This window comes from Piliocolobus tephrosceles, chromosome 9, assembly GCF_002776525.5.
Source record: "Piliocolobus tephrosceles isolate RC106 chromosome 9, ASM277652v3, whole genome shotgun sequence".
Taxonomy (NCBI): Eukaryota; Metazoa; Chordata; class Mammalia; order Primates; family Cercopithecidae; genus Piliocolobus; species Piliocolobus tephrosceles.
The window spans coordinates 74,281,290-74,305,219 of record NC_045442.1 but is presented as its reverse complement, the minus strand read 5'-3'; the positions used below and the strand labels follow the sequence as shown (position 1 = coordinate 74,305,219).

The 23,930-nt window shown below is 47.7% G+C and overlaps 1 protein-coding gene across 1 annotated transcript in view; it reads left to right on the top strand.

Annotated features, from left to right (window-relative positions):
* Nucleotides 1-8,861, top strand: part of POLR3A (RNA polymerase III subunit A) — a 52,057-nt gene extending 43,196 nt beyond the window's left edge. The window contains exons 26-31 of the mRNA XM_023204847.1: nt 116-208; nt 1,318-1,482; nt 1,799-1,963; nt 2,220-2,351; nt 3,480-3,612; nt 6,399-8,861. Coding sequence (XP_023060615.1) covers nt 116-208; nt 1,318-1,482; nt 1,799-1,963; nt 2,220-2,351; nt 3,480-3,612; nt 6,399-6,547 — 837 coding nt within the window. The 3' untranslated portion in view covers nt 6,548-8,861. The remainder of the gene's footprint in view (nt 1-115; nt 209-1,317; nt 1,483-1,798; nt 1,964-2,219; nt 2,352-3,479; nt 3,613-6,398) is intronic.
* Nucleotides 8,862-23,930: the final 15,069 nt, after the last annotated feature.

Genomic DNA, 23,930 nt, shown 5'->3' with positions numbered 1-23,930 from the left:
ATTGACCAGCCTGTGGCGTGCACACTACTCCAGCTCTTCAAAAAAAGCAAGCAGTCACATGCTCTTAGGAAAGGGGAAAGCGGCTGATTAACACTCTGATCTTTTGACACTCCAGATTTCCGAGTATATTGAAGAAGTGTTTCTTCCTGATGACTGCTTTATTCTCGTCAAACTCTCCCTGGAACGGATTAGACTTCTGAGACTGGAAGTGAGTCACATAATTAAATGTAGAGAGGAAGTCATCCTGTTAGTCCCAAGATAGGTACTGATAAACTAGGGCAAGAGCGAAGCAAGACAGAGGAAGCATTGCAGAAGCTTCTGTTTGGTTTCTAGTTTTTGTGATTCTGTCGTCCCCTCACATTTTCTCTTTCTAAATCTGACCTTGATGCAAATATAGCCATCTAAAGACACACAGGAAATTAGTTGAAATCTTGTGCAGACCAGAATACCAGTTCACTGTGACACAGTATTATGATAAGTGGTCTTGTTGTCCCCTCTTCCCAGTGTCTGGAAGGACCCTAGGGCTGGCTCTCTTACTCATCTGTGGGTCCCCAGCGCCCAGCATGGCAGCTAGCCTAGGAAGTTCAATAAATGTGTTTAGATGGGGAGATTAACCTGCCTTCTTAAACTGGCATGCACGGGTAATAGGCAACAGTTGAAAGATGATCCGCCTTTCTCACAAATAGACCAACTTGGGGTGCAAACTGAGTAACTTCCCAACACCCTCTTCTTTCTCAAGCTGTACTAGCCCTTAAAACACATTCTGTCAATTCGTTCTCTCACACACCAAGGTCATATGTTACCCATATAACAGTTGACTCTGAAATGCAGCAACCTGCTCTCCAGTTTGGGGATTTCTCTAGCCTGTCTCTTGCTGCCTGCCTTGCGGCTCTTTTGCAGAAGAGCTGAGTTGCATCCAGGAATGTAGCAAGTGAACCATTGTGGAAATGTCAGGGAAAGGGGAGGCCCCACAGAAGCTTTTAATCAGCCTGGCCTCCAACCTCCAGCCTCCCTAGAGCTTCCCACAGAGGCTGCGTGTGTTGCCGTGAATTGAGCATGAATTTTCAAGGACAAATATTTTGTTGTGGGTGAAAAAAAAGCTATTTTTATGAGTAAAGCACAGATATATATACATAGTGCATAAAACAGACACGTAGTATATCTGTGGTATTAATTTCATGGTGCGGGTGGGGAGTGCTTAGAACAAACTTGACTAAAAGGACCTCTTAGAAGGGCAATAATGAAATAAAGGATGAAAAACACTGGAATCGAAGCCCTCAAACCTCTCAGTAACACCTACTCCTGGCCATGTTGCAGGTGAACGCTGAGACAGTGCGATATTCCATCTGTACCTCCAAGCTCCGCGTGAAGCCCGGCGACGTGGCTGTTCACGGCGAGGCTGTGGTGTGTGTCACCCCCAGGGAGAACAGCAAGAGCTCCATGTACTACGTGCTGCAGTTCCTGAAAGAGGATCTCCCCAAGGTGAAACAGAAGTCGCTTCTCATGGAGACGCAGCATCTCCCTGTGGTGTGACACCCAGGGCTGGGACCTAAGGGCTTTGTCACTTAGTCCCATGTCTTCACTTCTTCTTGGCCTCATACCCAAGGAGTTAGTCTGTTAGATTCCTCTCTGCTCTGTCAAAAAACTGATGTTAGAAAGAGGCGCAGTCCCCTCCCTTATCCCTAAAACTAGCTCTAGTGTGTCACAGATGACCACTGCTGAAAGCTGGGGTGATCAAGGTGATCATCCCAGGGCATGGCTCACACCATCCTCACAGCTTCTCTGTCTCTGAATCCAGGTGGTGGTGCAGGGCATTCCAGAGGTGTCCAGAGCTGTCATACACATTGACGAGCAGAGTGGAAAGGAGAAGTACAAGCTTCTGGTGGAAGGTGATAACCTGCGGGCAGTCATGGCCACGCACGGTGTGAAGGGCACCCGAACCACCTCCAATAACACCTATGAGGTACCGCTTAGCCCACGGAGTCACCTTAGGGTTAGGTTGTCTTCCTTGTGCCATCTGCAGGCCTTCCACTGGTTCCCAGCATACTTCTCTGACCATCCCATTTGCCCTGGGTCTACAACTAAAAATTGCCCAGCAATCCATTTCTGGAAAACGGCATAGGGTTTGCTTTGAACTTGCCGGGCAGAGGAGGAAGTGGAGAGAATTTGCAGTGGCCTCCCGAAAGGGGCTGCTTCTGCTCATTCCTGGCTCTCTGTAGGTGGAGAAAACTCTGGGCATCGAGGCTGCCCGGACAACCATCATCAATGAAATCCAGTACACCATGGTGAACCATGGCATGAGCATCGACAGGAGGCACGTGATGCTGCTGTCCGACCTCATGACCTACAAGGTGTGTGGCAGGAGGCCCCTGGGCTGCCTGGGCGTCCCGAAACTCACTTTCAGGAGAATAAGCCTGTGGAGTTTCTAAGACATGTATAGAATGCGCCGCTGTGAGGACCATCAGAGAGGGAAAATAAGATGTGAACATTGCTCAAAAACCAAAGTATGCTGATCAGGCTGGGTGTCCTGGTCAAATCCCAGTATGAGAATTACAGCCTCATGGCAAACTCACACCCAGTCAGTGGAGTGAAGAGAGCTGGAGCTTGGTTCCGTTCTTATCCTGAGTGTCATCCATCCTAAAGCAAAATTAGCCGTTGCCAAAACCCAGAGAGTCCCATGGCAAGTTGAGGTGTTTCTTTCTTATCAAACCCATCCATCACTCTTCTGTAGCCATTCCCAGGAAAGAATAAGTTAACATGATCTGAAGTTGGGGGCGGGAGGCTGAGGTGGGTTGGTGTTTTGATTTTTTTTTCTCTCTTTTCCAAAAAAATGTATTTCCCTCTAGCTGTGCCTTAGGGCAGCAGGTTTTCATAAGGCTTCCCCAAACAAGTTGATAGTGTATTACAGAATATTTAGAAACCAGGTGAGGGAAATGGCTGTCGGTTCGACATCTTCTGTGAAGTCCTATTCTCTATGCATCTTTTACTTTAGTCGCAGGAAACAGTGTGCATGCAGTTTTTGTTCTTTTTGTTTAACATCACAAATATTTTCCATCTTGTTTCATGGTTTTAATAAATATACTTTTAAAATTATGGCACAATATTCCTTTGAATAGAATTACCTAAATTTAATTAATTATCTTCATACTTGAGGTTTTTACATTTTTTTTTTTTTTAGTTCTTTGAGCCATAAGAAATCTCTTCAGAAGTACTCCCCTTTTTTAAAGTTAGTCGCTGAATTCTAGTTCTCAATTCTTTGTTCTGATGGCATCTGGACGCGGGTGTGAACTTCCATGTTGCCAATGACTGACCACCTCAGTGGGACACAGAGGGCGGACACATAGCTCCCCAGGGCCTTTCACACCTGACGCTGGGTCTTGGAGGAGTTTTGTTGATTGTATTGAAGGTGCACCGTGCTTTGGTTTCAAGCTTTTGCCATTGGCGTGAGTACCACCGTGACTCTTTCTGCCTTGACGCAGGGTGAAGTCCTAGGCATCACGAGGTTTGGCCTGGCCAAGATGAAGGAGAGTGTGCTGATGCTGGCCTCCTTTGAGAAGACAGCTGACCATCTCTTTGACGCTGCCTACTTCGGGCAGAAGGACTCCGTGTGCGGTAGGTTTGATGTTTCTATGAACAGCATCAAAGGCCTTTACTATTTACGACTTAGACCATGTCTAGGCTTCTAAGGGAATGAAAGAAACTGAGTGGCAGAGCATTTATTTTTTCATTTTATTTTATTTTATTTTTTTGAGACGGAGTCTCGCTCTGTCTCCCGGGCTGGAGTGCAGTGGCCGGATCTCAGCTCACTGCAAGCTCCGCCTCCCGGGTTTACGCCATTCTCCTGCCTCAGCCTCCCGAGTAGCTGGGACTACAGACGCCCGCCACCTCGCCTGGCTAGTTTTTTGTATTTTTTAGTAGAGACGGGGTTTCACCGGGTTAGCCAGGATGGTCTCGATCTCCTGACCTCGTGATCCGCCTGTCTCGGCCTCCCAAAGTGCTGGGATTACAGGCTTGAGCCACCGCGCCCGGCCTTATTTTTTCAAGAATAATGTCATAGATCATGAATTGGAACTGCTGGATCTTTTATCTCCAAAGCCTGACTGTAGCATCCTGCATCCCCGTTTACATCTGTTGGATGACTTCCCTCTGTCAGCACAGATGGTTTTTGGTCCAAGAAGAAAAGAGCAATTTTTCTAGCCCTTGACTTTGTAGTTAGCCACACTGATCCTGACCCCTGTGTATGACACCAGGGCTGACAGGAGAGGGTACTGGCTGGGCACTGGGCAGAGCAGAGTGTCCTGCTGTCCTTGGTAGGTAGCCCATCGATGCCTGCTCAGCCCCTGTGCCAGGCACCATATGTGCTAAGTATCTCAACCCACCCGTGGGGTGTGGTTATTAAGCCCTTTGACAAGTCAGAAGACCAAGGTGACCTAGCTTGCTGTCCAGTCTACCAGCAGAGCCTTGCTCTGCACCATGCCTCATCCCCACCACTCAACAAAGCATGGCTCTGATGGGGCTGTACTGGCCTGCAGGAGAGGGAGCACGAGGGGAATTCTCCCCAATGTCTGGCTTCCCTGCCTCTTCTGTGAGACCAGCACTGACTGCTAAGCTTTGCTCGAGCCTTTCTGATTCCACAGGAAGACCCTGCAGGCCTGCGGTGGGAGCTGGTGAGGGGCTGGAGTTCGAGAGGATCAGCAGCCTGTCCCAGGGCACACCGCTAATCAGGTCCACAGAGATTCCAAGTCTGGCTGCCGTTTCCAGGCCAGAGCTCTGCTTCCCAGTAGCCCTTTGCTCTCTTACCTCCTGCTTTTGTATAGATTGGCATCATTAGAGTGTATACCTATTTTTTGCCTCTAAGATTAACTTTCTGTTTTCAAAAGGGACATGGATTGGAGATGGAGGGAAAGAAATATTACATAATTCTTTAAGATAAAGAAGGATGAGAGCCAGGCATGGTGTTGCTGTCGCCCCAGCTACTCAGGAGGCTGAAGCAGGACAATCACTTGAGCCCAGGAGTTTGAGGCCAGCCTGGGCCACATAATGAGACCTCATGTCTATTTAAATATTTTTAAAAAACAAGCGTGGGCCAGGCGCGGTGGCTCACGCCTGTAATCCCAACACTTTGAGAGGCCGAGGCGGGTGGATCACGAGGTCAGGAGTTTGAGACCAGCCTGGCCAAGATGGTGAAACCCCATCTCTACTAAAAAATACAAAAATTAGCCGGGCACGGGAGCAGGCGCCTGTAATCCCAGCTACTCGGGAGGCTGAGGCAGGAGAATCTCTTGAACCCGGGAGGCAGAGGTTGCAATGAGCCAAGATCTCACCACGGCACTTTAGCCTGAGCGACAGAACAGGACTCCGTCTCCAAAAAAAAAAAAAAAGAGCATGAAGGGAAAGAAAAAGGAGCAGCAGTTAGAGTGGGGCGAGAGGGAGGTACATGGAATACTGGAAGAAGGCCCAGGGCCAGGAGAAGAGTGAGTCTGCTTGACAACAGGGCTGAGACCCAGCACTCAAGCCTGACACCTGGAAACCGGGCCTTTGCTGCAGCTCTGCAGCCCCACACACTGCCAGTAACCTCCTCGACTGCCTGGCTGCCACCCCACCCCCAATTTCAAGTTTTCCCCTCCTGGTCTTTCAGCACATTGTAACCCAGTGTTCACCCTCATTGCATGTTGGTCTTTAGTTGTTTGCCTCTCTGGTTCCTTGTTAGCACAAAGTCTATAAGACGGTAGCCATTTGCTTGCTCGTCGCAGACTCAAGGCTTATGCCAGGTTGACATGGGGCTTGGAGAAAGAATCTGCACCACCCCCTTGCTCCTGTAACTCTATAAGTGCCCTGCCTTCTGGGTGTTTCTCATCAGGGCTGTAGATCATCAAGGCTCAGATGCTCTTAAGCCTAGCCTGGCCCCTTCCCCTGAGCACAGCTAACAGCTGCCTGCTGCAGTTTCCAAGGGGATTGTATTCTACTCACTACTGTCCCAGTTGTTTGCTTTTCTTATAGGCTCTAAGTTAAGGAAGCACTGGGTGGCAAACTTAGAGTTTCCTGAGCATCCTTTCGTATTCTTGCTAAGTTGTATTCTCAAAGGCACGGCCCTCCCAGGGTGCCTTTGGCTCAGGTAGGAGAGGAGAACTGGTGGAGCTGACTCTCTCCAACAAACTCCTGGGCTGTGAGCAGGCACCGCTCTTCCCTGAAAGCATATAATCCCCCCGGCCTGCACTCCACAGCCACCCTTCTTTTCTAGATTGGAAGGAAAGGGATTTTCCAGAGTTCAGCCAGTTGATGTGGAGTGGCGCTGGGACTCACATCCTAATTTTCTGACACTTAAGCCAATAGTCTTTCTTCCCGAAAATGTAGCTTGTGTTTAGAGGCTCTCTGATGTTCATTCTGGTTGGTTTCAGGGGTGTCTGAGTGCATCATCATGGGAATCCCAATGAACATTGGAACCGGGCTCTTCAAGCTGCTCCACAAGGCCGACAGGGACCCAAACCCTCCCAAGAGGCCCCTGATCTTCGACACAAATGAATTCCACATCCCCCTTGTCACATAGTCCAAAGAAAGAGGGGACCATGCCTGACCTTGACTCCTTATCCTGTCTGCAGCTGATGTGAAGAGTTTTGTGCTCCCTGGGACGGGGGTCCTGAGGTCCCCACCTATGCCAGCAATCAGAGAAGCCCCCTTGGCATCCCCAGGAGCGGCTCCTCCTCTGATAGGGCGCAGCTCACACCAGTGACCCTGACTGTGCCATACTGCTTGGGAGAGCTGAGGGTTTTATTGTTTGCTTGCTTGAAACTCAATCTATGGACGGCCCCACAGCTCCTGCACACCCTGCCTACCTGGACTTAAGGCCCAGCCAGGTGTCATGGCCCATCCCAGCTCACTGCATACATCCATCGGCTCCCCGTGGTGTCTTCACACCTGACAGTGAGCCAGGCCTGAGCCCTGCACAGGCCAGGGCACGTTCTTGGATTTTCCATTCCTTGGTCATGCTGGAATCTCTCAATGTGACATACTAATGTAAATATTGTTACTATTATTTATTTGTTCCAGTTGAGGGATTTGGGATTTTTGTTATTTTATTTTTATTTTTGAAACCAAGCATCTATAGAAACCAAGAAAGCCAGCATGTAAGCGTCACTGGAAAAACTGGTTTAAGCAAATAGAGCCGTCTGGGGTTTGTAACTGAGCTGCAACTGTCATGAGGCCCAGGCAGCTCTGTAACATCTTCTGTAGATGCCTCTGGCTACCCTGTTGTTTTCATCTACCTCAGACCCCTATCATGGGGCTCTACCCCGTGACAAGAGCCAAACCCATTCTCCATGGCCTATGGAAGCCTCACTGGAGTTTGGAGCCTGCTGCGACGGGGATGAGATGGTTTTTTATAGAATTATACTTACGTTCCTTGGATGATCTCTAATTGATTTCTGAAGTTCTGAGGTGATGCTGTTAAGGTATCTGGGGTAGCCATTGGTTCTTGGATCTGTGTTAGAATGAGTGCTTTCCCTTCATACTGATGAGATTGTGGATTAGGAATTCTTGACCTAAGTGATTTTTGGCCAGTGGTTGGGTTTAACATTCTATTAAAATTTGTAGTTTGGGCTGGGTGCTGTGGCTCACACCTATAATCCCAGCACTTTGGGAGGCCGAGGAGGGTGGATCGCTTGAGCCCAGGAGTTCAAGAGCAGCCTGGGCAACATGACAAAACCCCATCTCTACAAAGAACACAAAAATTAGCCAGGCATGGTGGCGCATGCCTGTAGTCCCTGCTACTGGGGAGGCTGAGGTGGAAGGTTCACTTGAGCCTGGGAGGTGGAGGTTGAGCCAAAATCATGCCACTACACTCCAGCCTGGGCAACAAAGCAAGACCTTGTCTCCAAAAAAAAAAAAAAAAAAAAAAAAAAGCTTAAAAAAATTAATTAATTCTTATAAAAAATTGTAGTTTGACTTTATGATTTCCCTGCATCTACAAGGTAGACCTATTAACTTCTCTTGGGGTATCAGTGACATGAAAAAATGCCATTTTTCTTAATGTTTAACCCCCCTTTATCTTTCAATTGAGCTAGAACCTGGTTTAGGACAAAGGATTAAGTTTGTTAATGAACACTGATTCAGGGCTTCTACTTGAGACCCCATTGAGATCACTGCTTCTCATGTAACCTGGGAAGAGCCATAAAGGGGCACCCCCACCCCAACTGCCTTCCTGGAAGCGTGCCTGGGAAGTAAGCTGTAGGCTTGATCTGAGCCAGGACCACTGGGATCCGTGCGAAGACCAGGAGAGGGTAGAACTGAGTCATGGGAGGGAACTTTGGCACCTATTTTCTTCTGCTGGTGACGCACACTTTAAATGGAAGAGAGGTTGTGGCTATAACTTGTGGCTGGGAATAATAAAGATGGCACCGCCAAGGAGCTTCATCTTGCTTGAGCGAGTACTCAGTTGGGTGCTGCAGAGTCTTGAGTCTGTGTGAGACGTGTGTGATTGTGATGGGTGCGGATCAGCATATAGCACTTGGGAACAAGGCAGACCTTGGAGCAGAATGGTTATGTGAAGGGTCACATCACCCATGGGAAGTCGTATGTCCTGGAGGTGCTGGTCCTCCTGGAACTGCTAGCCTTGCTAGGACTGTCAACATCAACAGCATTGCCTGGTAAACTCTACTGTCTGTGCCCCCCACTGTGTCCCATGATGTATTAAAATTCTCCCTACTATGATCATCTGCCCTGCCCAGGCATTGGGCTTTATGCCAGCACAGAGCTCAAAGGCCAGGTAGCAGCACATCTTCAAGCATGAGAGCTCAATCAAAGGGTTACATTTGAGTCTCTGTACCTGCTTGGAAGAAATAAAAATACGCTTGAATTCCATCTCATCCATGAACAGTTACATATTCTTGACTAGCAGTCTGTCCAGTTCTTTGCCATTTTTATGTCTTTTTTACAAGGGAGATTAAAATAGCTCCTGACTCAGTTACAGCCGCCTGCTGTGTTCAGCACTTTAAGAGTGGGAGCAACATTCTGGACTCTTTCAGTATGTTTGTCAGTTAAACTGTGGTGCCATGTTTCTATTTCAGGGTTTATCCATGTGTATTCACATTGATTCTTGTCTGATTGAACCTGGCATTGTATGTTTATTTTTCTTGATTTTTGCTGTCTGTTGCCAGACCTCTTTATTTTTCAACCAAAACCCAAGAGAGGAAATATTTGCGTTACCTAAAACTATAGCAGAATCATCCTTGTGGGTTGTGAAAAAGGATGTTGGTCTTGTATGGGCTCTAACTCCTAGAATAAGAACCAGGAGCGCACCTCTCCGGGTGCTGGCGGTCAACAGTGAATGCCCCTGTTACCCCCACCCCTGTGACTTAGAAATGTAGGAAATAAAGTGCCCCCTGAGCTAATCCATCCCCAGTAGGAGGCACTGAAAGGACTCAAGTCCAGAGTCTGGAAGTGCCACCTGGCCAGGATCAGGTGCATAGCTTAACTTTTCTTTTATTCATTCAACAAAGATTTAAGGCCTGCTACTTCCAAGGCACTGTTCTAGGTATTAGGGGTGCAGCAGTAAACACAACAGGTGAATTAGAAGTTAATACATCTGGCCAGGCACAGTGGCTCATGCCTGGAATTCCAGCACTTTGGGAGGCCAAGGCGAGTGGATCACCTGTGGTCAGGAGTTGGAGACCCGCCTGGCCAACGTGGTGAAACCCTGTCTCTACTCAAAATAGAAAAATTAGCCAGGTGTGGTGGCGTGCGCCTGTAATCCCAGCTACTGGGGAGGCTGAGGTAGGAGAATCGCTTGAACCAGGGAGGCAGAGGTTGCAGTGAGCCAAGATCACACAATTGCACTCCAGCCTGGGAGACAGAGCAAGACTCCATCTCAAAAAAAAAAAAAAAAGTTAATACATCTAAAAGGAATTCCGCAGAAGCAGGTGAAGCAAAGAGGCTCAGATTCAATGTGCAGAAGTGTGTCCAGCACACTCCGGGGTGAAAGCTGCAGATCAAGGGATTGTGCTCCTGTGGGCACATCAGGCCCCACCAGGGTACAGAAAGGTCCCTCTGTGGCTGCAGCCCTCCGGTTCCAGCTCCTCCCCCAGGGCCTCTCATGACACTAATTTGGCCTCCTTGCCTTAGGCTTGGATTCTGGGGAGTGTGTCCTGAGTGAGGACACAAGCCTGCAGTCACTGGGAAAGGTTGCCACCGTCCTTTCCCCAACCCACCGGCAGTGTTAGCATGTGAACATTTGAATCCATTAATACTTGCTGCACTTCTGCTCTGTGCCAGGCAGTGCACTATGCCCTTGAGGAAGGTCCCTGCATGAATGGAGCTTACCATCTGGTCAGGGTCATCTTGTTATGAGCCTGAGTTCTACAATCAGTGTCAGGATTTAAATCTCAACTCCCCCTTTCTTTTTTTAATTTTTGTTTATTTATTTTTTCATTTTAAATAGAGACGGGTCTTGCTATATGTTCCCAGCCCAGCTGGTCTCAAACACCTGGGCTCAAACAATCCTCTCAAAGTGCTGGGATTACCGGCGTGAGCCACCATGCCGAGTCCCAATTCCCCCTTTCCATCTGGTGAATATGAACAAATTACTTAACCTCTCCTTGCCTCACTTGACTCATTTATAAGATAGGAATACTGTTTAGTAGTATTTGACTCATTGGGTCATTGTGAGTTTTAAAGGTGATTACACATAAAAAGGTCTTAGTACAGTGTCTGGCACATAATACACATTAAATGTTTGCAGTTATTAATACAGTGACATTATTTTTTACTGGAAAACATGGTCTGTGACTTCACAACTAAAAACCAATTCTCTGGCTCTTTTTATTTGACCCCAAGTGGAGCTTGGTGGACTTGGGATCCAGCCTCCCAGCTGTCTGCTCAATCAGTAGGTTGTGGGAAGTATTTTACATGCGGGAGGAGAAGGGTTAGGGAAGGGGATGGATGTTGGCCACTGCGTGGTTGAGGGCTTGAACACTTTAATGCAGGCCATAAAGTAAGTGTGATCTCATTTTAGAGTCACAGGTAGTAAGACCAGAATAATTCAGACAGGCAGGTTTTGTGTAGAGGTACGGATGTTGATAACACCTATGTATTTAGATTATGTAAGAAGGTATCCCATAAGGGGGAACTTAACATTTTTCTCTCTCTTTAAAAGAATATGTTAGGGCCGGGTGCAGTGGCTCATGCCTGTAATCCCAGCGCTTTGGGAGGCCGAGGCTGGTGGATCATTTGAGGTCAGGAGTTTAAGACCAGCCTGGCCAACATGGTGAAACCCCGTCTCTACTAAAAATACAAAACTTAGCCAGGTAGTAGTGGTGCACACCTGTAATCCCAACTATTCAGGAGGCTGAGGCAGGAGAATCACTTGATCCTGGGAGGCAGAGGTTGTGGTAAGCCAAGATCAAGCCAGTGTGCTTCAGTCTGGGTGACAGAGTGAGACCCTGTTTAAAAAAAAAAAAAAAAATGGAACAGAAACTGGGTGACAAGGACAGAGGTAGGAGGTAACTCTAGTTTTTGTTTGTTTGTTTTGTTTTGTTTTGTCGTTTGTTTGTTTTTCCAGACAGGTTCATGCTTTGTCGCCCAGGCTGGAGTAGAGTGGCATGATGACCTTGGGTCGCTGCGACCTCTTCACCTCCCGGGCTCAAGCAGTCCTTCCCACCTCAGCCTCCAGAGCAGGTAGGACTACAGGCACATTGCCCAGCTAATTTTTCTTTTTTTTTTTTTTTTTTTGTAGTGATGGGATTTCACCATGTTGCCCAGGCTTCACTCTGTTCTGTTGTACCTTTCTAATTCTGTACCTTCTGAAGGTCTTGCCAATTTTTTTTTTTAAATCAATACCTGGGCAACATGGCAAAACCCCACCTCTACAAAAAATAAAAAAAATTAGCTGGGGGTCATGGCACACATCTGTGGTCCCAGCTACTCAGGAGGCTGACGTGGGAGGATCAATTGAGCCCAGTAGGTGGAGGCTGCAGTGAACCAAGATCACACCACTGCATTCCAGCCTGGGCAACAGAGCAAGACCCTGTCTCAAAAAAATAAATCAACAGCTGATGGTAAATAAATCCAGTCATCTTGGAGCAAACCCTGTCCCGGAAAGTACTTGAGTGTCCTGAAGGTAGCTGAGTGGTCCCTTCCAGTGATAGCGACGTAAAGCTGGTAGGCACCAGTCACCAGTTAGGACAAGGTGACCAAAAAATGCAAGTCAACAAGCCTTAAATACATAGGATTTTCTTTTCTGACATAAAAAGTCCACAGTAGGCATTCCAAGGCTGATAGAACAGTTCACCAAGTTGTCGGGGAGGGACCCAGGCCCCTCCCAGCCTTCCACTACACCACCCCTCCACCATTCCTCATGGTTCAATGTGGCTGCTGAGGTTCCAGGCATTCCAGCCAGGAGAAGGGGAGAGAGACATAGCACTTCCCTTTAAGGAAAGTTCCCAAAAGTTACTTGACACTTCTGTTTACATGCCATGAGCCAGAACTTACATAGCCAAACCCAGCTCCAGAGAGGCTGGAAAATGTTTGGACTCTGGGTGGCCATGTGCCTAGCTAAAAATAGATCCGTCTGTTAGCAAAGAAAGAGGGGGAGGGTCACAGGAAGTGGAGAATGATCGTATCTCTGCCTCTGATGGGCAGGACCTTTCTTTTTTCCTTTTTTGGCTTGACAAAGGTCAGAATATCCCCCTAATCCCTCAGAAAAAAGGGACTGAGACCCTGATCCCTCATTCTCCCTTGTACTTTCTCCTTCTTGCAAATTTCATGCCTGAGTTACGGTGGGGTTTTGGGGGTTTTTTTTTAAATATATAAACTGACATTTAAATTAGATCACATTCCCTTCACAGGCTGTTTAAAATGTTTCAGGGCTGATGGAAAATGTGACTGTCAAACATTCATTCAACAAAAAACACTTTTTTGACCCCCTACTATATCCTGGCCCCAATACCAGGTCCTGGGTTTAGAGTGATGAACGGTATTGCTATGGCTCTTTTCCTTGTGGAATTAATCTAGTCACAGCACTGTCCAGCAGTACTGTGTAGTATATAGTAATATAGATGACAGTAATTATGTAAGTCATATATAATTTGTTTTTTTTCTTTTTTGAGATGAAGTCTTGCTCTATTGCCCATGCTGGAGTACAGTGGCACAATCTCAGCTCACTGCAACCTCTACCTCCTGGGTTCAAGCAATTTTCCTGTCTCAGCCTCCTGAGTAGCTGGCAGTACAGGCACACGCCACTACACTCAGCTAATTTTTTTGTATTTTTAGTGGAGATGGGGTTTCACCATATTGGCTAGGCTGGTCTTGAACTCCTGACCTCACGTAATCCACCCACCTCAGCCTCCCAAAGTGCTGGGATTACAGGTGTGAGCCACCATTCCCGGCCCATATGTAATTTTAAATCTAGTATTGGCCAGGCATGGTAGCTCACGTCTGTAATCACAGCACTTTGGGAGGCTGAGGCAGGAGTACTGCTTGAATCCAGGCATTTGAGACCATCCTGAGCAACATGTCAAAACCCTGTCTCTACAAAGAATACAAAACATCATCCAGGTATGGTGGCACGCACTTGTAATCCCAGCTACTTGGGAGGCCAAGGTGGGAGGATCACCTGAGCCTAGGGAGAAGAAACGAGAAATTAATTTTAACAATACATTTTATTTAACCCAACGTGCCCAAAATGTCATTTCAACATGTAATCAATATAAAAATGACTGAGATATTTTACACTCTTATTTTCATACTAAGTTTTCCAAATCCAGTGTCTATTTTACGCTTAGCACATAGCAAGTTTCACGTGCTCAGTAGCCACATAGCCCAAGGGTTGGCCATTCAGCTCCTCCGCTCACTCTCCAAGAACTTTCCAGTAAATGCTTCCTAGGGCTTACATTAACCAGAAATGATTTTCTGTTGCCTGCTAGCCTGGCCCCAAACCTGAGACCTGTATGAAGGTGGATAGTCCACACTCAGAAAAGAGAAGCAGGATGGTAGTTATAGAATTTGGAATCTGCCAAGGAGTATAGAACAACTCACCAGCCAAATGAACTCGTCCTAAAAATACGGATCTAATTTTTTTAAAAAAGAAAAGGCCAAGTGCAGTGGCTCACACCTGTAATCCCAGCATCCCAGCACTTTGGGAAGCCAAGGCGGGTGGATCACTTGAGGTCAGGAGTTCGAGATCAGCCTGGCCAACATGGTGAAACCCCATCTCTACTAAAGATACAAAAATTAGCCAGGCATGGTGGTGCGTGCCTATAGTCCCAGCCTACTCAGGAGGCATGAGAATCGCTTGAACCCGGGAGGCAGAGGCTGCAGTGAGCCAAAACCGCGCCACTGCACTCCAGCCTGAGCGACAGAGCAAGACCCCGTCTCGGGGGGAAAAAAAGGAAGGGAAAAGTGATGAAGAGAGCCCAGTGTAGACAGACCCGAGTCTCATCACCTTCTCAGGAAGCTTTTTGGGTTGCCCAGGCCTTAAGTAGGCCTGTGCTTCCAAATTTCATTTGCTGGAGGAGTGCCAGAGTGCTGGGGAAGTCAGAGGCTAGAAGAAGCATGTTCTTGCACCTTGCAGTCTGTTCCACCACCGAGGAGCGGGCCTGACCCGAGTGGCCTGCAGTAAAGCTCCGAGTCAGGGAGCATGGTAAAATCACCTAACGCTGGTGTTTCAGGTAAATCATAATCTCTCCCCATAGACAACATGATCTTCCTCATGTACAAGATAAGCTACTTATTCAGTAAGACAGCACTCAGGGAAGTATGAATTTTCAGACCTCGTGATAAATCCACTGGTCTGGCAGAAATGGACCTGGACTGGGATAGCCATGACTCCAGTTCTAGCCACCTTTCTGCCTGCCATTAGCAGCATTGCCTTCGGCAGCCTCCCTCCCTTCTGTGTCTGTTTCCCAGTCTGTATAATGGAAATTAAACTCTCAGCCATGCATGTCTGCTTCCAAGCATCCGTGAGGCATCTAGAAGCCAGAAAGCTTTGTACATCGCTTAGGCAGGACATGCGGAGGGAGCTGGTCACTGCTGATGGAGTCTCAAGTCTTGGCTAGCTCCTTCCATACCTCACCCTCTTACCTTTCAGGAATTGTCCTGAGACCTGAAGTTGAGCCCTGAGAGGGTGCCTGGGACCGCCCCCAGCCCTGGTGTCAGTGTGCACCACAGCTTACCCTGATGTTCTCTAGGCCCCTTCCCTAACACTGAAACTACTCTCTAACCTGGGTGGGTTTTTTTTTTTCTTTTTTGGGGGGGTGGGGAGAGGGGGGACAGTTTTGCTCTTGTTGCCCAGGCTAGAGTGCAATGGCATGATCTCAGCTCACTGCAACCTCTGCCTCCTGGATTCAAATGATTCTCCTGCCTCAGCCTCCCAAGTAGCTGAGATTATAGGCATACATGACCATGCCCGGCTAGTTTTTGTATTTTTAGTAGAAATGGGGTTTCACCATGTTGGCCAGGCTGGTCTCGAACTCCTGACTTCAGGTGATCCACCCGCCTTGGCATCCCAAAGTGCTGGAATTACAGGTGTGAGCCACTGCGCCCAGCCATGGATGTTTTGTTTTGCTAATTGTCTGCCTTTCCCTGGTCAAATGTAAGCTCCATGAGGACAGGGGTTTTGCTTTTTAATTCACTGCTGTATCCCCAATGCTTAGCACACAGTGCCTGGCACGTAGTAGCCACTTTAAACACATCAGTCAAATGAATATATGAAGGAGTGGATTCCATCTTAAATTCGCTTTTAGAATTTGATGTCAAGGAGGAGTGAGGGCCTTGGAGCCCAGCAGGCCTGGAGTGGAATCCCTGCTTGGTTACTGCATAGCTCCAAGTTGCCCCCATCCTGATCAGGGTTAAGATGTCCTCCTGGCTGCAGGGTCTCCCTATTTAAGGACTGCACAAGCGTAACTGCCTCTTGTCCTCTCACCACTTCACAAAAGGCTCAATTCCAATTTTGCCCAAAGAGGGCCCCTCACAAGGCCAGACCAAGGGCATCAGGCTCTGACCACCATCTCCCGCCTCCCCACATTTTCTGCCTTCAGGCCTGGGCCCCAACCCTGGCCCCAAACACAAGAGCCAGAGCCAAATGCTTCTAGCATATACCACCATGGGTGATTTATTTAAGGGTCTCCGAATAATCGCTTAAGTGTCACCATGGCAACCTGAAGAGTTGCCATGGAGATTGGAGCAGGAAACGTCCCCATGGAGACCCCTGGGAGACGCTCTAGGAAATCATTACCAGGTGGAGGGGGCTTGGGAAGGGGGAGCTGGACAAATAAGGGAGCCCCACGGTTTGTGTGCTGCCACAAGAAGGGGGGTTGAAGGAGCAAAGTGGGAAAGACCAGCCTAGAAAAGCAGGCAAGTTAATGATCTCCAACTCTAGGGTCCCATGTGATAAATAACTTCCATTATGTCCATAGGAGAGATCTGACAGAAAAGACAAGAATCTGGTGGCAATGGTGGCCCCCAGGACGGGGTTGGAGGAAAGAGGTTTCTTTTTCACTTTATAATACTCCTTTGTACTATTTGACTTTCTTTTATCATAGGCATGTAGATAGTAATTATTCCAAAATTAGTTATTTACTATGTTAAATATTTTATACGCTCAAAACAACCCCATAGGGTAGGTATCATCTGCATTATATGGATGAGGAAACTGCTGTTCAGAAAGGTTCAGAAAGTGGCCCACAAGGCCAGGAGTGGCAGCCCATGCCTGTAATCCCAGCACTTTGGAAGGCCAAGGTGGAAGGATCACTTGAACCCAAGAGTTCAAGATGAGTGTGAGCAACAGAGTGAGACCCTGTCTCTGCAAAAATATTTTAAAATTATCTGGAGGTGGTGCACACCTATGATCCCGGCTACTCAGGAGGCTGAGCTGGGAAGACTGCTTGAGCCCAGGAGGTCAAGGCTGCAGTGAACCATAATCTCAACACTGCACTTCAGCCTGGATGACAGAGTGTGACCCTGTCTCAAAAGAAGAAAGGGAGGAAAGGAAAGAAAGGGAAGAGAGGGAGGGAAGGAAGGGAGGGAGGGAGGGAGGGCGGGCACAGTCATGACGACAGTCGAGAATCAAACCCAGAGCTCCTTGTCCCCTATGCAAGCCTGGATTCTCTGATCTCAACCCAGCTCTGCCACTAACATGTCAGGCACCTTTAGGTAACCCGCATCCCTCTGGGCCTCAGTTTCCTTACCTGTCAGATAGTTTAGCAGTTGGGACTGGATAAAGATGAAGGTCTCTAGCTTGACATCCTAAGTTCACGAAGAGTTCCCCTCAGCACCATGGAGAATCACAGCTGTGGGTGGGGGCTGGGGAGTAGGGAGTGTGGTGACAGGGAGGAAAGGGGCGTGACAACAACCCTCAGGGACCTTGAGAAACCTCTGGATTCTCCCTTTGCAGAGAGTGTAAGAGAAGCAGGGAAGGTGAGCCACCAGGAAAGCGTGCATCAAAACCGCAATGGAGCCAGGCGAGGTGGCTCCTGCCTGTTATCCCAGCACTTTGGGAGGCTGAGGCAGGGGGATCACTTGAGCCCAGGAGTTTGAGGTTACAGTGAGCTAAGATTGTGCCACTGCACTCCAGCCTAGTCAACAGAGAGCCAGTGTCAAAAAACAGAATAGAAAAAAAAAAAAAGTTTTTGAAAAACACATGGCTGATTCTGGGAGCGGTGACTCCCATCTGTAATCCCAGCAGTTTGGGAGGCTGAAGCGGGTGGATCAGTTGAGGTCAGGAGTTCGAGATCAACCTGGCCAACATGATGAAACCCTGTCTCTACTAAAAATACAAAAATTAGCCGGACATGCTTGCTTGAGCCCAGGAGACAGAGGTTGCAGTGAGCTGAGATCTCATCACTGTACATCAGCCTGGGTGACAAAGTCAGACTTTATCTCAAAATAAAAAACAAAACAAAAAAAACACAGCTGGGTGCAGTGGCTCTCACACCTGTAATTCCAGCACTTCAGGAGGCTGAAGTGGGCAGATCACTTAAACCCAGGAGTTTGAGACCAGCTTATGTGACAGAGTGAGACCTTGTCTCAGGAAAAAAAAAAAAAAAAAAAAGGCCGGTCTTGGTGGCACGCCTGTAATCCCAGCAGTCTGGGATGCTGACACGGGTGTATCACCTGATATCAGGAGTTCCAGGAGTTCGAGACCAGCCTGGCCAACATGGAGAAACCCTGTCTCTACTAAAAATATAAAAGTTAGCTGGGTGTGATGGTGAACACCTGTAATCCCAGCTATTCAGGAGGCTGAGCTGGGAGAATCACTTGAACCTGGGAAGCGGAGGTTGCAGTGAGTTGAGATTGCATCATTGCACTCCATCCTGGGTGACAAGAGTGAAACTCCGTCTCAACAACAACAACCAAAAAAAAAAAAAAACCACCCACACACAATGAGACACCTCCTCACGGCCACCAGGATGGCTGGAATAAAACATATGAACAATTACAAGTATTTGCAAGGATGTGGAGAAATCAGAACTCTACTACGCTGCTGATGGGGATGTCAAATAGGGCAGCCACTTTGAGACACAGTTTGGCAGCTCCTCAAAAAATTAAACATACGGACACCACATGACCCGGCCATTCCTCTCTTGGGTAGTAGACACCCAAGACAAATGAAAATACACCTCCACATGAAAACTGGCATGAAATGTCCAGAGCAGCATTATCCGTGGTACCCAAAAGCAGAATCTCCCCAAAAGTCTTATCAACTGATGAACGGATAAACAAAATGTGATATGTCCATACAGTGAAATATTATTCAATCATAGAAAGGAATGAAGTTCTGATACACATTACCACATGGATGAACCCTGAAAACATGCTATGTGAAAGAAGCCAGTCACAGAAGACCACACAGGATCACATAGTAAATGATTCCATTTATATGGAATGTCCAGAATAGGGAAATCGAAAGCAACAGAGAGTAGATTATTGGTTGCCTAGGGTTGGGGGAGAGGAGAAATGCGGGTGAGAGAACAGCTAAGGCAGTGGTCTCCAAGCTTTTTGGCACCAGGGACTGCTTTCATGGAAGACAATTTTTCCACAGACTGCTAGAGGGTGGGAGATAGTTTCGGGATGATTCAAGTGCATAACATTTTATTGTGCACTTTATTTCTATTATTATTACATTGTAATATATAATGAAATAATTATACAACTCACCATAATGTAGAATCAGTGGGAGCCCTGAGCTTGTTTTCCTACAACTAGATGGTCCCATCTAGGGGGTTTGGGAGACAGGGATACCCCAAGTGTGTTGCTTATGCCCAGTCTACTCCATAATCTCGTTTTGGTTCACTGCGGAAAACTCTGCTTCACAAGGCTGGGATGTTGGAAACAGAAGCAGGCTTTTCATTGCTTTTCTGGCAATCTCAGGACATTCTGCCTTGACTTTAATCAGAACATACAGAGACTTGAAGTTGTCTCAAACATACTTTCAAGGCAGCTGTGCAACTGAAGTATATCGACTCACTTGCCACCATAAAGCCTGCCACCAGATGCAGCTTAATTTTCCCTTGCCACTCACTGATGGGGTTTTGATATGAGTCTGCAAGCAATTGATTTATGATGGTCTCTGTGCAGGCAAACCTCTCTGCTAACATTCATCTGTATTTGCAGCCACTCCCCAAGGCAAGCATCACCACCTCAGCTTCACCTCAGATCATCAGGCATTAGATTTTCATAAGGGGCACAACCTAGATCCCTCACATGTGCAGTTCACAATAGGATTCACGCTTCTGTGAGACTCGAATGCCGCTACTGACCTGACAGAAGGTAGAGCTCAGGTGGTAATGTGAGCAGTGGGGAGTGGCTGTAAACACAGACGAAGCTTCACTCACTTGCCCACTGCTCACCTTCTGCTGTGTGGCAGGTTCCTAACAGGCTGGGCTGTGGACCATTACTCTTACCAGTCTGTGGCCCAGGGGTTGGGGACCCCGAGCTAAGGAGTTTCTTTTTAGGGTGATTAAAATGTTCTAAATTGACTGTGGTGATAGGGATACAATTATGCAAATATACTAAAAGCCAGTGAATTGCACAATTTAAATGGGTGAATTGTATACTATGTGAATTATGTCTCAATAAAGATGTTTAAAAAGGAGAGAGGGGGCTGGGCACAGTGGCTCAAGCCTGTAATCCCAGCACTTTGGGAGGCCGAGACGGGCGGATCACGAGGTCAGGAGATCGAGACCATCCTGGCTAACACGGTGAAACCCCGTCTCTACTAAAAAATACAAAAAACTAGCCGGGCGAGGTGGCGGGCGCCTGTAGTCCCAGCTACTCGGGAGGCTGAGGCAGGAGAATGGCGTAAACCCGGGAGGCGGAGCTTGCAGTGAGCTGAGATCCGGCCACTGCACTCCAACCTGGGCGACAGAGCAAGACTCCGCCTCAAAAAAAAAAAAAAAAAAAAAAAAGGAGAGAGGGACGGCACTGACCCAAGGTCACATAATCACTGAGTGGCCACCCCAAGTGCCCTGCCCCTGCCTATCCTTTACTTTTCTGCTCTTGTTAAGGAGGACCAGAAGACTCTCCATGGGGCAGCCTTGAAGACTGATTCTAAAATGAACGAGGCTGGGCGTAGTGTGGCTCACACCTGTAATCCCAACACTTTGGGAAGCTGAAGCAGGCAGATCATGGGTCAGGAGCTCAAGATCAGTCTAGCCAATATGGTTGAAACTGCGTCTCTACTAAAAATACACAAAAATTAGCCAGGTATGGTGGCACACACCTGTAGTCCGAGCTACTCGGGAGGCTGAGGCAGGAGAATCACTTGAACCCGGGAGGCGGAGGTTGCAGTGAGCTAGATTGCACCACTGCACTCCAGCCTGGGTGACAGAGTGAGACTCCACCTCAAAAAATAAAAATAAAATAAATAAATAAAATAAAATGAACGGGTAGTCAGGCATGGTGGTGTGCACATGTAGTCCTAGCTACTCAAGAGGCTGGGGCGGAAGCATTGTTCAAGCCCAGGAGTTCAAGGCCGCAGAGAGCCATGATCACACCACTGCACTTTAGCCTGGGCAACAGAGTGAGACCCTGTCTCTCAAAAAAAAATTAAAAATAAAAATGAACAGGTGCCAGGTGGTAGGGGCCCTCCCATGATTCCCCTCTGCCAGAGTAGAGTTCTTTAACAGACAGGGCTGCCTCAAGATTTCACTTAGGGAAAGGGTTGCCCTTCCAGAGGAAAAGAAAAGCAAAAGTTTGAAAGCTACTGACAGAGAAAGGGTTAAAAAATGATGGCAAAGGGATTCAGAACCTGGGCTTTGCCTTTGTATTAAGCATGTCTTTATTCTGATGCTTTGACATCTTGGGGTTTTGCTGACCCTAGAGAAACTGCCCCTCCCATGGCTAAAGATGGTAAGGGACTCACTTGTGAGCGTGCCTTTTGGTTTGTTTTTTTTTTGTTTGTTTTTTGTTTTTTTTTTGTTTTTGAGACGGAGTCTTGCTCTGTTGCCCAGGCTAGAGTGCAGTGGCCGGATCTCAGCTCACTGCAAGCTCTGCTTCCCGGTTTCACGCCATTCTCCTGCCTCAGCCTCCCGAGTAGCTGGGACTACAGGCACCCTCCACCTCGCCCGGCTAGTTTTTTGTATTTTTTAGTAGAGACGGGGTTTCACTGTGTTAGCCAGGGTGGTCTTGATCTCCTGACCTCGTGATCCGCCCGTCTCGGCCTCCCAAAGTGCTGGGATTACAGGCTTGAGCCACCGCGCCCGGCTGAGCGTGCCTTTTGTATACAAACCAACAAATCCAGAGTCCATTTCCCAACTATTCCCTTTACAGGGCCCTTCCAGGGTTCTCACACTCCAGGCCACTATTCCCCAGCCCCTACACCCCACTGACAAGCCTGCTGAAATTATTCACAGTAGCCAATTCTAGGCCTGCCTCCTACTCTGCCTCGACCGTTCCTTCGCTCAGAAACACAGCGAATGCTCCTGCCTACATTTCCCCCTCCCTGACTCCGCCTTCTGACCACCTTGGGGCCTCTGCTCCTGGACCTGCCTGATATGGTCTGCCCTCCCTGCTTGGGAACTATGAGTAACAACTATTCTTTCAATAGCAATCAGATCCTGAACTCTTGGCCTCACCACATGTGAATATAAATAAGATCTACTTTTGAAAGCTGGCTTCATGCTCCCTGGGCATCAAACTTGCCAACTCTAGGCCTAGAGCAGCAGCTCACGCCTGTAATCCTGGCAGTTTGGCAGGCCCAGGTGGGAGGATAACTTGAGCCTAGGAGTTTGAGACCAGCCTGGGCAACCCAAGGGGACCTCATCTCTACAAAAAAATTTTTTTTTAATTAACAGGGTGTGAGACCAGGCGTGATAGCTCACACCTGTAATCCCAGCACTTTGGAAGGCTGAGGCAGATGGATCATTTGAGGTCAGGAGTTCAAGACCAGCCTGGCCAATATGGTGAAACCCTGTCTCTACTAAAAATACAAAAAAATTAGTTGGGCGTGGTGGCACGTGCCTGTAATCCCAGCTACTCAGGAGGCTGAGGCAGGAGAATTGCTTGAACCTGGGAAACAGAGGCTGCAGTGAGCCAAGATCATACCACTGCACTCCAGCCTGAACAACAGAGTGAGACTCTGCCTCAAAAAAAAGAAAAAAAAATTAACAGGATGTGGTGGTGCATGCCTATGGTCCCAGCTACTTAGAAGGCTGAGGTGGGAGGATGTCTTGAGTCTGGGAGACCGAGGCTGCAGCAAGTCACGATGGTGCCACCGTACTCCAGCCTGAGCAACACAGGCAAGAAGACCCTGTCTCAAAAAAAAAATAAAAAATAAAAAATGCAAACTCCTCACCTCTGTGCTTCGCTTTTATCATCAGTAAGCCTAGGTTGCCAGCCATGCCTGCCTCAGGGCTGTCATGTATAATAGTGTAGGCTGTACCTTGTGTAAGGGAGCCATGCCAAGGAGCTGAGTGGAGCCTCCAATGTGCTCCCTGCTCTGCTTTCCAAGCTGGAGTTTTGCCAGGGAGAACAGGCATCTTTTCCTCATTTGTAAAGAGGCCCAAATGGGCCAGCAGTGGGCTTGCCCACCTTGTGAGGCTGCTGTCAGGATAAAAGCAGTAGAGTCCTGGTGCAGCACTTGGCACTCCAGAAATGGTGTTATCAGGGTCTCCATGGGAGCAGGGAGCACCTTGAGATACTGCAACAACTTCTAGGAAGACTTCCATTCTCTTTTCTTTGGGGTAGTGGGCGGCTGTATGTATATTTCAAGTCAATTTTATTGAAGTCTCAAAAGAAGGTGACCCGAGCTGGTACCCAGACTACAAATGAGTAGATAGTTGCACACCCATGTCCATAGCCACATTATTCACAATAGCCAAAAAGCAGAAGCAGTGCAAGTGTCCATTGAAACAAAATGTAGCCTATATATATAGTGGAATATGATTCAGCCCCGAAAAGGAAGGAAATTCTGACACATGCTACAGCATGGATGGGCCTTGAAGACATTATGCTAAGTGAAATAAGCCAATCACAAAAGGACACCTACTGTGTGATTCCACTTATATGACATACCTAGGGCAGTCGTATTTGTAAAAACAAAATAGAATAGTGGTTGCCGTGGGTAGCAGGTGGGGGAAAAGGGGAGTTATTGTTTAAAGGTGCACAGTTTCAGTTTCGTAAGATGAAAACAGTTCTGGAGATTGGTTGTCCAACAATGTAAATGTACTTAATTTCACTGAAACATACACTTAAAAACAGTGAAGATGGTATATTTTATTTTACATATATTTTACCACGCTTTTTTGTAAAGGCACAGCCAAGTCATACTTCCCAGAAAAACCACCCATATGGGAGTAATTACTGTCCCTGCTCTTGTCCTATAGAGAAACGGCTCAGAGACTGAGCACGGTGGCTCACTCCTCCTATAATCCGGGAGGCTGGGAGGCTGAGGCTGGTGGATCACTTGAGGTCAGGAGTTCAAGACCAGCCTGGCCAACATGGTG